Below are 15,703 nucleotides of genomic sequence, written 5' to 3' on the forward strand. Positions count from 1 at the left end.
ACATAGCTATGATTTATATAAGATCTTGACTAATAACTGCAATAAATAGAAGTTCAACCTCTTGCTCCTTTGGTGCTCAATTACAAAGCAGCAAAAAGATTAGAGGAACATCTTCATGTATTTTACTTTAGAAAGCTGCAGATCAGTTCACTTCATATGCAACATACAATAATTACACCTCAAACATTCAGTAAAGGGTGTACAATTCTCAAAAAAGTAGAGGGGAAAATCCAGTAACAACTTCAGACAAAAAGTACACTTATGTGAAGTGACATGTATGAAAGAAGATGGAATTTGCTACACAGATAGCAATAATTTCCATTAAAAAAAGCACCAAGAAACAGGGCAGCTGGATCAGTGATGTAGAAGACCAAGCATCTCATACTCCTGCAGTCCTTCTCCCTGCTGCCTTCATTCAAACCTCGCCAGTATGCTGACCTGGAGCAAGCTCTGCCTCTAGTGTGACTGTAACCTCAGTAGTCACCCAAGTGAGAGGTGTGATCTTCCAGTAAGCCTGTTCCTTCACAGGAAAAAAAAAAATGTTGGAAACAATGGCTTTTTTTCCCCCTGTAGCGATAAGCAGGACTAACGCAATGGAAACAGCGTTCCAAAAAGTGGAAGGAAAATACAGCGCTCACCCAGATCGGAAGATTTGGGGCTCACAGGAAAAGGCTCCCACCAAGGAGGGATCTCCAGGCAGAGATCCTTCCTCAGGGGCAGTCAGCCCTTAAATGAGGCCTAAGAGGGGTGGAGCCAGGCTCCACCCCTTCTGGTTGCACAGGTGAATTGCCTTCACCTGTGCTCCCAGGGCTGACTGGGTCTTTCCTCCAGGTGCTCAATCAGTGGTTCAGGCCATGACTCAGCAGTTCCCATACACCCCCTTATATGATCCTTGCATACATTTATACTGCAGATTTGCACATATTCAAGAACAAGATGCTGAGGAGATTTTTGCCTCAGCAGAACTCTGTACACACACAACTTGGTCATCTCTTTAAATGGATGGCCTGATGCTGAAGCATGGTCTTGTAAGGAACCTGGTCTTCCCTGATAAAAAAACTAATAGAAAGAGCATTTAACAAATCATTCTTCTTTACGGAATCCTCGTAATTGCTGCTGTCATGACCTTAAAAACATAGCTTGGTACTAACATATGCCACCTACAAGAGGGCACGGCAGAGTAGTTCCTGAGGACAAATAGGCTTTGACAGCTACATTCTTGATTTTACATGAAAAGTGAAAAATAAATTTAAAAAAAATTAAGGAGTGAGAGCTTGGCAAAAATGGCAATATCATTGTAATGCTAATGAGCGCCAACCCAGGACTGTCAGATGATTCAGTTTTGAAGTACTACATAAATATGGTAACTCACAGGCTTCTATTATGTATATTTTGTTAAATAAGATGTACTTAAAAGTCAGTGCATTTTCCCTGTGTTTGAGCAGTTTATTCCCCATGCAAGTGTTTGCCAAAAAGGCATGCTGAGGTCAATATTTAATAAATACATATATATTTTGTAACAATATTTTTTTCTACAGTTTATTTCTTCAGGCATGCTTAGATGTTTTTAATTTTCTCTCATGCATTACCTCACTGCTAGATGTGTTTAAGTGCATACTACCGCAGCAGCAACTTTACCATTTTCTATTTGAGAAGCCAACACAAACTCAGTGAGCCTGAACGCTACTCAGGAAATCAGCATCCAGTTATCACACTCTGTTTAAACAAAGTCAAATTACTGTTCAGTCCTGAAATGTTACCAGTATTGGTGGCTACAGCTTTTATTTTGTAAACAGGAGATATGGTTAAACTCACAGCTTTGGTGAATATTGTCTATCTCACAAATCTTTTTGTTCCAAACCTTTTGTTTGCATGTCACAGCTCTTTGCTTGTCATACTATCAATCTTACACTAACTTATGAATTCTTCAGGCAAAGACTAGCTGCAACAATTGTACAGAAAGTAACATGATGATTTCAAATACGTCTTCTAAGCAAGCACGTTATAAACCACATAAATACTTCTGAAGTAAAATTCATCACAAAAAATTTTGGAAGAATTCCTTGATTCCTTGAAAAAAATAAAATTTTCAAATAAGAGTCACGATCTCTAGCATAGGAAACACATGTTCAGGAAAATGATGAATCGCAAGGACTTTCCATACACTTGTTTTCAACACAGGTAGCTAATATTAAGTTTTAATTACAGGTCACCTCAAGAAATGTAGAACAAGATGAACAAGGGCAGTTCCCACTTTATAAGATACTGCCAAAGAGGAATAAAAATATGAATCAAAATGCTACAAGCCAACTAACTAACACATCTCTCTGATCCATCTTTTAGCCCTTTTAGGCAGGTTATATTGGTCTGTTTTTACACTAAGTAATGGTAAACTGTATTCAAACTGGTGCAAAATATGTGCTCTTATCAGTTATCTGCAATACATTTCAGTATAACATAAAATACACATACACAGAAAGCAGGCTCAAAAACATTTTCATTTCAATTCAAATTACGTTTCAAGATAAAACCTTAAAGACTCCCATATCGTGAAAGGAAATTTCTTACCGAAACAGCAGTTATTTTCAAAGAATCTATGGTAGAATGTGTGAAAAGATACCATAAGACAGGTCCAATTTCTCCTGTAATAAATCCTTGTGCATAGCAGGAGAGAGTAGTGCAAACATTTTCAATGATCTTTGCTGCCAAATGGTTTACTATCCGGTCTTCCTATAGGAACAATGGGAAAGGAAAACTTACATTCAAATATTTGTAATGTTTCTGACTTGTTTTCAGAGCAATTCTTATGTTTATGTTTTATTCAATGTTTATTCAATGTGTATTAGTGTGGTTTCTTATTTCTGCTTGATATTTGGCAAAGTCTTTCATAGGAAATCTTAATTTGTGACAACGTGTTTCCAAATTCTATGCCCCCCCCACTTTATCCCTTACTATAAATATGACAATTAATACAAGTATAATTTAATACAAAACATTTCTGCTCCAAATGATCACAAAATTAAATGTGGCCACTGAAAAAAAAGGCTTTGTTACATAAGAGATGCTCCATGATCAGTGTTATTTGAATATGTGTGTACCAAAATTCATCACTAAAATAGCTTCTGAACAGCATGATTATGAGATGTACATAAGGAGAAATAAAATTAAGTAATTTAAACTCTCTTTATTAAAAATGATGAACAATTCTCTGGGATAAAGAAAAAGGCCTTACAAGGCCAGACATTCCAAAAAGCTCTTTTTTTCCCCCACACTGTGAAGCAGACAATCCTGACCAATGTGTGCAATAATACACTGGGTCCCATTTGCTACAGCAATTCCTAGATTTCCCTAAGGAATTCTCAATCCTGCAAGCTATTTTTAGTAAGAATCAAATCATTTACCTGCAAAATCATTTATGGAAAACCACTAAATGATTCTATAATAAAAAATGCAGCTATCTATGCATACCATAAGTAGTCTGCAAACATTGCTTTAGTACCTATGGAATACTATACAGAGATCAATTTCTCCAAGGAAGAAAAACCATGTCAGAGTAATGACAAGACCACAGATGTCACAAATTAACTTAACTTAGATCACTTGAAAGCAGTCTTTATTTCTCTCCCTCTCGTCTTTCTTTTTCTTAAATGATTCTTTTAAAGTCTCTGGTTTTGCTGTGTTTGTTTGTTTTTTTAATTAGTTTTTTCCAACTCTGCTTTCACTTAAAAGGAAAGCCTTTTAAAGCTTAACAGAACTGGAAGATGCATTCCTAGTGTTTGTTTGGCTGTGTATTGTCCCACCTTACTTCCATCTTTAATTACGAATAAGTGAAGTCTTTCACCAATGTCTTAAACTACACTCTTAAGTTCCGCAAGAGTTAATTTTAATATGAGAAAGACAACCAATTTAATTTGTCAAGTCTACCTCATAGTCTGGCTTCACAAATAATTCATCACAATATGTAATGTGTTTCTTTCTTATACTAATCTCCACATTATCCTACTACCCTTTGGATTTCTGACATTTATCTACACAGACTCACCAACAACTGTGAGCAATGATAATGAAACCTTTCAGATAGTGGTACAAAAGCCATCCAAAAATGGAGAACATACGCTTCATTAAAAATACATTCAATACTCATTCCTCCTCCGACAGATATGCATTCTAAAATATAGACACTGATGCACAAGTATTTCAGAAGTCCAGTATAATATTGTTTAAAAAAAATCTGTATTCATCATTTTTGTTTTAGTCCTTTGCTCTCCCAAAGAGCTACAGCTCTACTCAAAATACTTAAAACAAATACCAAGGCCAGTTCTCACTTAAACCAATGATGCTTTGCTGTAAAACGCTAATTCCTTTGCTCTTCCTTCTTATTTACAGCCATGAAAGCAAAGGAGATTTAGGCTTCTGTTTTTACACTTTTCATTACTGCAATAATTGCATCAACTCAGCCTATTAAATACCTAGATGCATACACATGTTTACCAAAATCCAGCTTCTCAAAACTTTTTTTTTTTTTTTTTACTTAACTAGCATTCATTTAAAATCTATTTCAGTATGAAACTTCTGATTTTTTCTCTACAGTTAAGGTAAAAAAAAATACACAGATTTATCAGATTAACTATATTAATTTAAAAATCAAATCCGTACTTCAAATGTTAATAGACAAGTTAAATGTCTCTTACGTACTAAGTGATTACTAAGAATACTAATTGAGGCTCCATTGCTACTTTGAACAAGTAGCAGCAATTAATATATGCAGTATATAGTCCTGCTCCTTCGGCTAGGAAAATATCAGGTATGGTCATAATGCACTAAAAACTCAATGAGGCTTTTATAATAATTCCATTTACTGCCATCTGAGATTGTCTATCTTCACTCCCCTGAGATCTATTTCTGAGCACTGCCTAAGCAACTAAGACTTGCACCATTTTCTGCTTAATTAGCTCTCCAGAAGAGAAGCCTGACCTAAACTAATATTTGACCTCAAAACTAAAGGATTCATCCTGTCAAGTTACCAAGATGTAATCTATGTTAGTGAATTAAAAAAAAAAATCAAAATAAAAATAAAGAGGTTCTGTGTAACTGCACCTAATCAAAATACATGAATAAAACTGTATCAAAAAGAAGCATATAGTTCACTTTCACTGTTTTAGTTTTATAAATTGCACTGAAAGACAGAGCTTCTAAATTTCAGTCATGTCAAACACTTGCAGAAGTGTCTGTTTCAGTCAGTCATGGACATTTAGCAAAAAGAAGCCCTAAGAAAGCAAATATGAGAGTGGTAAATAGATATTAAAAATATTTTATTATCATATTAAATGATGTATAGAGAAATATATTTAGTAGAAGTGTAATACTGATTAAAAAAATCGGAAAAAACTGACTGAAAATGCCATCGTTTTTCTAACTCAACTTCCATATAGTTCTTCCTTTAGCCTAAGATGACAAATAGAATAAAAAGAAACTACAAATATAATTTAATGAAGTAAAGCTGTACCATGCTAAGCATTCATTACTCCAAGAGTTAAATGTTAGTTTGGCAAAAATTTGTAATCTAATGCCGAAGAGAAGAAGGAACATGTAGAAATATACATGTTAAATGCCTTTTGTGGAAAAATAAAGAAATATTCCATCAGTGAGCTAGAGAAGAAGTTAAAGTGATGAAGTATACAAGTCAGTCTATTACTTTTTTATGATAGGCAAATCCATTAGTAAACTAGAGAACTGGAATCTAAAGAAGAAATTAAAGTGATGAAGTACACGATTCAGACTATGTGACTTTTGTACTATAGTTTATCCCATACTTTGAGAAAATACACAATGTTACTCTCCAGTCCAAATTCTCCATCTTCAAATTCACTGTAAAAGAACTGCTCTGGCTTAGAACATACATTAGAAACCATTTCCATGATCGCTTTACATATATTATTGCCCTATATTAAATATTGGCAGTGACATTTTAAAGTTAGTTTTTATTATTAAAATTTCTCATCAGATCAGAACCAAAAACCTTTGATTCATATCTTAATTCCTCATAAAGGAAGATAAAAATCTCTGCTAAATTAAATGATGAAAAACTAATTTATTTGAAATCCTGCTTTTGCAGCACCTTGGAAAACACATAAAAAGACAAAACTAACCTTTTTAAGCTTAGTCCCTATTTCTGATTCAAATACTTTCTTCAGGTGCCATGCTTGAAATGAGTTACGCACATTCTAATTTGCACAAGCAATATAATTAGCTATAGCTATCTATACTAATTCATCCATGCAACTATATTGCCTATACCTTTTTCCCAAGTTCTATGAAGTGATTACTAAAACTGTTTATAATGTTATCTTATATTTGCATACCGTTCTATTAAAGCAGAAATGGACAGATACCAAGCTCGAAGCCACTGTTTCAGTAGTTCCTTCCTGCCTTCACACAAACTTAAAAGGAGGCCCGCATGCAGCTCCTGACTTCACCATCTATTTTCCTAGCTTCAGTGAGGGATTAGGTCAAAGCAACATAGTCCAAGCCAAAGCGAGACAAGGAAAGTGGAAAAAAACAAACCACCAAAAAGCAGTCTGGATGAGAACTATGAACACTATAAAAAAAAAAAAACGTTCGAGAGAATCTAAAGGGGCAAACATTGAAAATTCAGAAACAGACAGTCTTGCACAAATAAATTTATCATTAAATAGCTTCTGACTAATGTACCCTAGAATAACATTTTACTCTTAGTTATGAGTTCTAAATAGTCCATAATACAAACACGGTTGTGTGTGTTCTTGATCATCTGAAGATTTGAAGATGTTAAAATGCATCTAGACCTTTTCTCTATTAATCACAATCTGTAGGCAATAAAGATCTCAAAAAGAAAAAGATGAAAAAAAGGTACTTCTGTTGCTTTCCCTCCTCCAGCAACCTCCGTCATGTTTCCTGCCTTGAGCTTTGCCTTGGGCAAAAATAAAGTCAAATGGTCTCATGTAAACAGAAAATACCAATCCTCTACTCAATTCTTTTTCGATTTACAAAATGGAATTATAAGCATGCTTTTATTCCCTTTTTGTAATACAGCTAAGTCAGCACCAAGAAAAATTAAGAATACAGCATAGTATATGTAGTACAATTAAACTAATTACTACTTTGGGGCCTCAAAAGAACACTAATAATCCAGTAGGATTGCAGCTTTCCAAAACTATACCAGTCACTTTAAAAATCAAAAGTAAATCTCATTCAAAAATGCACCATACAGAAAGTAAATTGCAAGAAAATACTATAAACTGTCAGAACATCTCTCATAAGAAAGTCACAGTGCTACTAAATTTACTAACAGTAGCTTTTATTTACCACTTCCCAAAACCAAGCAACAGTACATAAATGTTGGATGTAGAGAGAACAACATGGAATTTTTGCATTCATCTCTGTTTAGGTCACAGTCTTATCATTATTATTTAAATTCAAGAATACCTTGGTTGACAAGTTATTGCAGCGCTGCAGGCTACAATCCTCACACAATGCCTAAAGGGTTATTACAGTGGAGAAATCCTATTGAGGACAATGAAAGAGCCTTACCCCTTCCCGAAGACACCTCATTAGCACAGTGTAAGCCACCAAGGGAACAGCCAAGCATTCTCTGGGGTGCTCTTTTTTTACTTCCTGAAATGAAGCCAACAGCAGAAATGATTAAATCAAAAAAAAAAAAAACCACAATAATCTCAGCCACATGAATGGGTAAGATATTTTTAATAATGTTCATATTATATACACTTCAAATTAACATATGCTAGAAAATATATTATTTCAAGGCAGTATTAACATTTTATGTTAATTCATGTGCAAAGAAATTGACATTTTATTATTTTAAATAGTCTAAAAAAATCCATAACAGAATTTGTCCTACTACTCCTTTGTTTCATGATTTCCTTCCAACTCATAGACAAAGAGTGATCTTGTACTTCTCTTAATCATTTTGATTATTTCAGAAAGGGACAACTGATTATGAAATGCAATAATGCTTCTCTACAAATGTGATTTAATTATACCAAACAAAGTAATCTTGTTTGTCAAGTGAAATAAAGTAAATTTGCTTTGGAAAAAGATATTCGAAGTCATTCAGAGAGACATAAAGTACTTAATTAAACTTACTGCATGGAATATCCTTCATTACAAATCAATACTGTTCCAAGATCCTTACGTATATTTCCTTGAAATTACCCTGTTAGAGACACTGATTCACTGCTAGTTGAATCAGCATTTTGATTCTGCAATTAGAAGTTAATTAACTTCCTTTTTTCCCACCCCATCCTCAAGCAGTCTACTGTAAATTTTCAAATTTAAAAGAGGACATTGGGATATCGTTAAGATTTGACCAAATCAAGTGCCATCTCTAGGCTAACAGCAGAGAGATATTAACAACTGTGAAAAAAATAGACTATCTGGAAAGGGAAGGATGAGGCTAGGAGTTAAGACAGTTAAAATGACAGCGTATGCTGGAACAAGCATGAACTTGTTTCCCATTTCAGTCATCTAATTAAATAAGAAGCTTTGACCAGTTTTCTCCCACTACACATATTAAGGGTGCTAAAAAAATAAAAGCTTTAAGAAATGACAGTCTTGAAATATTAGTCGTTCTTCCATTTTTCAAACTGATGAGTGGTTTTGTACAAGGCTTAGTCTCAAATCAGAAATAAAAATTATCACTGTTGTTAATTTTCTAACCATACCTACACCGTTTTACATTTAATAAGTTTACACACATCACCAGACTTTTGAAGAGCTTCTTACTCTTTGTTCAAAGCTCCTGTTGATTTATTAAACTTTAGGTTCTCCACCCAAATAAAACAAACGGTATGAAAAGAAGAGAAATATTACATAGAATTTGAAAGTTTTCCCTAAATGCAATTTGCTTAAAAGGACCAGAACATCCTCTGTAGTCAACTCATGCTACTTCCAATTTGCTCTTGCATTCTTTTTGGAAGAGAAACACAGATACGGAGTGCAAGATCTCATCAATGAGATCTCATATGCAAGTGTACACCCAATACCATCATTTAGGATTGCAAAGGAACATTGTGATTATCTGGACTTTTTCTGGTATTTTCTAAAGTGCAGAACTGCAGCCAGGGATGCAGTAATATAACCTAATGAATCATGCTACACCTGGATAGTTGACAGATTAAGCATCTGATAATTTACGATTTACCAAATGCTCATGCTAACTGCAAAAATAAATTATCATTATCTAATATTGAGGTAGAACATAGAAGCACTTAGGAAAACTCAAGAGGAAAAAAAATAAAAACTAGGCATGACCCTACGAGTTTATTGCTTAATTGGTAAGTGTTTATAAAATACAGTTGATGTATAATTCTTAATGAATCAGACAGTTGCATTGTCTTAAATTAGTTAAGGCATAAAGCTCTGCTGTTTGAAGATATAAACTGGGAACAAACATTTCTGTTAGCTCTTATTACACTCCTACTGACTTGGTGTATGATCTCGGCAAGGTCACTCCATGCCATGTTCTGCAGTTTAAACAGCAATTAAATGTCCACCACGCTACAGTATTCTGAAGTTGCATATGTACAGTGTAGAAAAATGATTTTTTTTCTGAAGTGCTTTTTTAAAGAAAAATAATGATATGACTGAAGTTAGTTTCTCCAAGCACAGAAATCACACCGATATATTTGAAGTTTTAACGAGACACAGTGCCTTAAGATGGTAAGTGCAGATAAATCTTCCTATTCTCTAACTTCTTACTTATAACTGAAAGCAATTCAACACATTGCTATCGCTCTTCCTGAAACAGAGAGCTTTCATTTAAAAACAAGTTAATATGCTTCAAACATTGTGAAGTCTATAAATACATGTAGACTTTACAGTTTCTCAGCTCAAGTTTTCATAAGAAAAGGATGTTAGGATTAGCACATGTAAATCTCTTCAGTTATACAGCCAAGATAGACAGATTTGTTTTAATCACTAAGGATTAATTTGAAAATAAAATCAAGCAGTGTATAATACTCTTGCCATATGCAATCTTCAAGTTTCAGTTTTTATTAGTGGTTAAAAATTACATAGCTTGCAATCTGTCTGATAAGTACAATTTTTTTCCCCTAAAGAAAACTAAGAAAAAAGTGAAAACACCTAAAAATAAATTGTCACTGTATAAGTATTTTCATAACAATTTCTCAGTGTGAGAACGTGTTCTGTGACTTCACATGTTTGAGAGTGATTTTAGCAGCTGTCTAACCAGCAAATGAAGCTTACTGCCCTGCAAAAAAAAAAAAAGCAACCACTTCATTCTGTGGGACATGCAAAGAAGCTAGAATGAAGACAATTAAATATGAAAGCCATAATTACAGGAAGACCAAATACAAACCTAATTGGTGTTTTCATTCTTTCAGCAAGTGACCTCACACATAAACCGATAACTAAGGTGACAGCATTCAGACCAATTAGCTGATGCAGTTAATACAAACACTTCAGAGAAGCTAGGGCCAAGTTTCTTCTGTTTGAAGTTGCATTCACCTCTAATTTAAAAAATTAATATTTTGTTCTTGAAATAAGGGAAAAGATAGATAAGGGTTTGCAAGAGCTGTCATCTTCAATTCTAATGTTACTAGTATTTCTTGTTTAAAAGTAACTTATTTTTAAAGTACATTACTATTTTTAGACCGAAGGTTTAAACCAGTTCTAGTCAGGTATGCCCATTATTCCATCTGAAGTTAGCCTGATCAGCCCAGTCTCTTTTCCACAGCACTGTGAATCCAAACAAGCTAGGATAAGATCTAAACTGAACTAGATATATTAGTTTATAGCTATGATAGGTTGTCCTTATACACCCTGTTTAATCAGAATCTCTAGCTAAGATAGGCTAACTCTCAGATCGGCAAGCTGGAGGCCATCAGTCATTACAGTGACTTGATATAATTGTTTCACAAAATTAAAATTCTATATTTGAAGAATGCAATTAAATTTACATCAGATGAAATACAAGATTGGCTTAGCACGTTCCTTATACATCTCCCATACAAAGACATGAAACTGTTGAGAATAGAAATGACAAAATCTCTTGATTTTCTGCCTACTTCCCATGGTAAATTTTTTTTATAATCTATTACAAAATTTGTAAGGATCATTTGACAGTCTTACCTCACTGGCTACAAGATAAAGAAGCTCCCCAAGTGCTGGTAAAAGACATTGTTTCAATTTGCTATTTCTGAAGTTCTCTCTGATGAGTTCTGTTAGAAGTATAAATGCCTAAAATATAAAGAAATCATATAGTAACATGCATAATCCTTTCTCAAGCAAAATGTACCATTAAAGGTTACAGCAGCTTTATCTGAAATGCCATCTTAATGATATACTCCTCAATTCTGCTAAACAGCCATTCGCAAAGGATTTAGTAAGAATGGAAGGAAAATGATAATTACAAAACACATATTCAACATGGACAAAAATACAATAAGTAAATAGCCTAGGTGATAAATTGTCACTGTCAGGTTAGAAAAACAACAACAAAATGCTGTATTTTGTTTAGATATTAAATCAGAATATATGAACCCTTATAATTTTTCCTTCTGGAAAACACTTCCCCATAAACATTAGGTTAAACTCTGGCCTACTTGAGTAATGCCAGGCTCAGTCTAGAAAGCAAGACACCATTTAGGTACCACACATTAAACTAAAAAGCGTGTAATCTGCTGGCTGGGATACAGTCATGTCTCCAAATACGCTCCCTTATGTAGCAAGCATATAGCTACAGATGGCAGCAGAGGGGCAGTCTGACAGACTGGCATCCAACATGGAAATGCATATGAAGCAAAGGCATGGAACTGAATTCCTCCATGCAGAAACAACTGCACCCATTGACATTCACTGACACTTATTGAGACCAAACCATGGATGTGAGCACAGTAAGGCGGCGGGTGCTGCATTTCAGCAGTGATGACACTAATGTGAAAGACAAGCCATTTTCTGGACAGACAAGCACAGCTGCCACACCACAAAATGAAGCGTGTTTCAATAAGCTCATCCACACAAATCAGCAAATGGCAGTGACTAGGTTGAAAAACTGCATTTTGAAGCTGAGAATTTGCTCTATCAAATAGTGCCCTTCTGCTCTTTGTATCTGCTGTAGTTTCCACGGAAATAAATAAGAGGCGTTAATTTTGGAGTTTATAAGCATAAGACTGAAATAAAATACGTACTCTACTTTTGGAGTTTCATTTTTATAATCTTTCAGAACACTTCAGACATTACTCAGGAACTTTGAGTAGCCTGCCATTCCAGAGAGAACTTAACTTTTATATTTAAGTAAATAAATCTGTCTTTGGGCTTTAAAGCTTCTAATATATAAGCCTGAGAAAGTAGCAGTCAACTTGATTCAATTCTAAACTAGACGGTGAACACATAATGATAGCTTTTTATCCTTTATTAGATTTGTTTTCTAGAGCTGTATAGAATTACTCTTCCTTTTGTAATAAAGTATATGAACTTTGTTAGCTATTTTCACTGTGGATTCAATACCAACAAGATATACTTGAGTACTGTGGCGTTAACACATATTACCCGTATTCAGTTAACACCTCCAGAATTGTACTCCAACCACGCACAACTGATGAGCTGTGTGATAACATGAGTTGCAGACAACGATAGCAGCAAACTAGCTGAGGACATTAAATCATTATGATACCTAAGTTAAGATTGCTTGTTTGTTCATAAGCAGGACTTGATGAAGAAAATGCAACTCAAATCTGGCAAGCTGTTCAAAACTATCTGTTTAGCGATGCATGTCGGTCAGAAGAAAAATCTCATTTAATATCAACATTGATCTTGTTGAGCACCTGTAAACTTCATTTTTCCAAAGGCTGGTTAATGAATTGGTAAATTTTGATGATACGATCTAAACACATTTATGTTTTCAGTCCTAAGACATAGGAATCTGAAAATTTTAAGTTAAAAATTAAGAAGTTAAACTTCATATTTATTAAATTGTTCCTTTACACACTTCCACTATGTTCTACTTGTCTGCCTCCCTATTTAGGAGAAGTTAAGGAAAAGTCATTTATATTAATCATACTAGGTCTATTTTTTGGTTGTTCATTAAAATGAAGAATTTATGTTTAAAACTAAGAGGAAATCAAAAAACAGTATTTGATGTTGGTAAAGAGCAATTAGTATTTCTGATTTTGCTCTCCTTCAAGATTGTAGGACTTCCAGATTATTTTTATTCAGAAGCGATAAGAAGAGGAAGTTGTTCTCATAATATTCCAATTTCTGCTGGTTTTTTTTTTCACTTCATACTTAAACAAGTTGATGATTTAACAAAATTTAAACTAAGTTATTTTCTTCCCTATGCACTCAGACAAAAACCTGCAAAAAAGGCAGTCAGCTGTGCAATAAACTGAAGTTCTCATCTGAATAAATAAAAAAAATGGTTTGTTGAACAGGAGAGAAGACCTGTCTGAATAAAATCAGTGATCGACTTTTGATAAAACTGCTGAATCTTTGTTTAAAAAAAACAAAAAATGAATTGCATGATTCTTTTATACTGATTAGCTCCAAGATACACACAACTACCAGAATCCAAAGATTTACAGAACTGTGTGGGAGAGCTAATGCAGAAGGCAGTGAACAAATAATTACCACGTTACAGAGGATACCTGCTATTCTTAAAATAGATGTTCATGCTATTTTAAATACAAGCCTATATTTACTGTAGTCACATAATGCCTCTTTCTCTTTAAATCACATGCATTTGAGTAATCAAACATTATCCAAGCGCAGGAAGAAGGATCTCACAGAGCATGTCGCATACTGATCAGAGTGTTTGTGCTGTTAACCCTACTTAAGCAGCAGCTCTTCACATGTCCGCTGTAACAGAAGCTATGCAACAGGAAGTCATGTTTCAACATCTATATTATATACACAATATAATCACACAAAATAAATTTAAAATTATATACTAAATTAAAATTAAAAAATAAATATATACATAAAGGATTCAGGAATATATATTTTAACAATGCATATTAAATGTCCTAAAAGGAGGAAAGCAAGCTGTTTCCTGCTTTGTCATATACACAGATTACTTCTGTTCCTGATAATAGTGATTTTTAACAGATTTAAAATACTTGTTCATTCTTTCATAAGGAAATAAGTATAGTGTAAATAACTATGAAAAAATAAATTTGCCCAAAGATTTTGATACCAGGTTGAAGCATAATATGATTTTTAGGCAAATTAAGTTTATTAGCTGGAAAAACGTACAACAAAAAAGCTAATTTATGTTAACTGCACAGTCTGACAAATAAAATCCTTTTCTCATCTACAGCACATTCTTTCCTTTCAACCTGTCTACATTTTCCCTTTCAACGAGGTAAGCAGTAATGATCTTGAAGTCTCACATCTACTAAAAGCATCTTAAATTTAGCATAGTACTTAGACCTCTTACACTAGCTGTCAAGATGGATGGATGTAGCATAGCTTTCATAAGAGAAGAAAGATGCTTGGTTCATAGCTGGATAGATAGTCATTACCTTCATTTACAAAAATGGTATCTGAAATTGGTATATTATCTGTAGCAGATTCTCAACCCATTTCAAGTTACATCTAGAAGTTTCCCTGCATTTTTATCAGTCCAGAAGTGAAAGTTATGGCATATTCAAAAAGAGGAGGTATTTCATACATTAAAATTTAAGTGGCAATGTTCAGATTTACAATATTATGACATCTTTAATCTGTCAGTATGAATGCTGGCAAGCATTAGTAAAAAGTACAAAATTACATTTGTAATTTCTGCAAACCCTTATAGAGATTAAAAATCGTCTATGCCTCAAGCATCATGGAAATTACCCCTCAGCTTTTTTTCTTGTGAGTAGACACACATCGTGTAACATATGCAAGTAACGCCATGGAAACCTCACTTTCCTTGGAGAAAATAAGTCTCAGCAGGCTGAGAAAGTACACTGTACACAACAGCTGCAACTACAATTATATTTACCTCAAGTAAATATTTTTAAGATAGAATATGAAAAACCAAGAAAAGACTAGTGTCCTCTGAGCATCTCAAACACATTGCCTACTTTCTCCTTACTCAGATGCATAGGTAAAACATTAAAAGGGATAACTTAAGCAGGTGTTGGATCCAAGTATTCCTGTGATTCACTAAATTTCAGTGAAAGATGATTAAATATCCAATGAATAAGCGGCTTGACCGAAGAGGGCAGTGACAGGACAGAAATAGATAGTTCTGTCAAACTCACACAGATAGAAAAGGAAAGAGTCTGAACAAGCAAGATTCTCTAGATTTGCAGATTTTACATTCAGTACAATAAACTGGGTCACAGAACATGGATAACCAAAGGAAAATCTAACTCAGAATATGAACACAGTATAAATAGATTCCAGAATGCAGAAAAAAGAATCGTACAACATACTGCACAATTTACGCAGCAGTATAACACATCTAAGGTGCAGTACGTGTAACATTTGTTCAGGTAGAATATCATCCAAAATTGATTGATTATGAGAACTCCTACGTTTTTGAATTTTACGTAATTGTTGTAGGAAGAGGCCTTAGCAGCAAGCGGAGCAGCTAACCTATAATTCAAATGGAGGTTCTATTAATACACTTCGGAATCAACTCAAGATCCCAACTGAAAACAACGAGACACAAGCATTAGGAACTAGGGAGGACATTCTG

General features: G+C 34.1%; 1 protein-coding gene across 11 annotated transcripts in view; it reads right to left on the bottom strand.

Annotated features, from left to right (window-relative positions):
* Positions 1-15,703, bottom strand: part of ULK4 (unc-51 like kinase 4) — a 221,747-nt gene that overhangs the window by 173,809 nt on the left and 32,235 nt on the right. For all 11 annotated transcript variants that reach the window (XR_002436196.1, XM_021389306.1, XM_021389301.1 and 8 more), the window contains exons 18-20: positions 11,149-11,256; positions 7,570-7,653; positions 2,569-2,730 (exon numbers count right to left, since the gene is read on the bottom strand). Coding sequence is in view for 10 of the 11 variants with exons in the window: in XM_021389306.1 (XP_021244981.1) it covers positions 2,569-2,730; positions 7,570-7,653; positions 11,149-11,256 (354 nt within the window). In the remaining variant the exon portion in view is untranslated. The remainder of the gene's footprint in view (positions 1-2,568; positions 2,731-7,569; positions 7,654-11,148; positions 11,257-15,703) is intronic.

Source organism: Numida meleagris, chromosome 2 (assembly GCF_002078875.1).
Source record: "Numida meleagris isolate 19003 breed g44 Domestic line chromosome 2, NumMel1.0, whole genome shotgun sequence".
NCBI lineage: Eukaryota > Metazoa > Chordata > Aves > Galliformes > Numididae > Numida > Numida meleagris.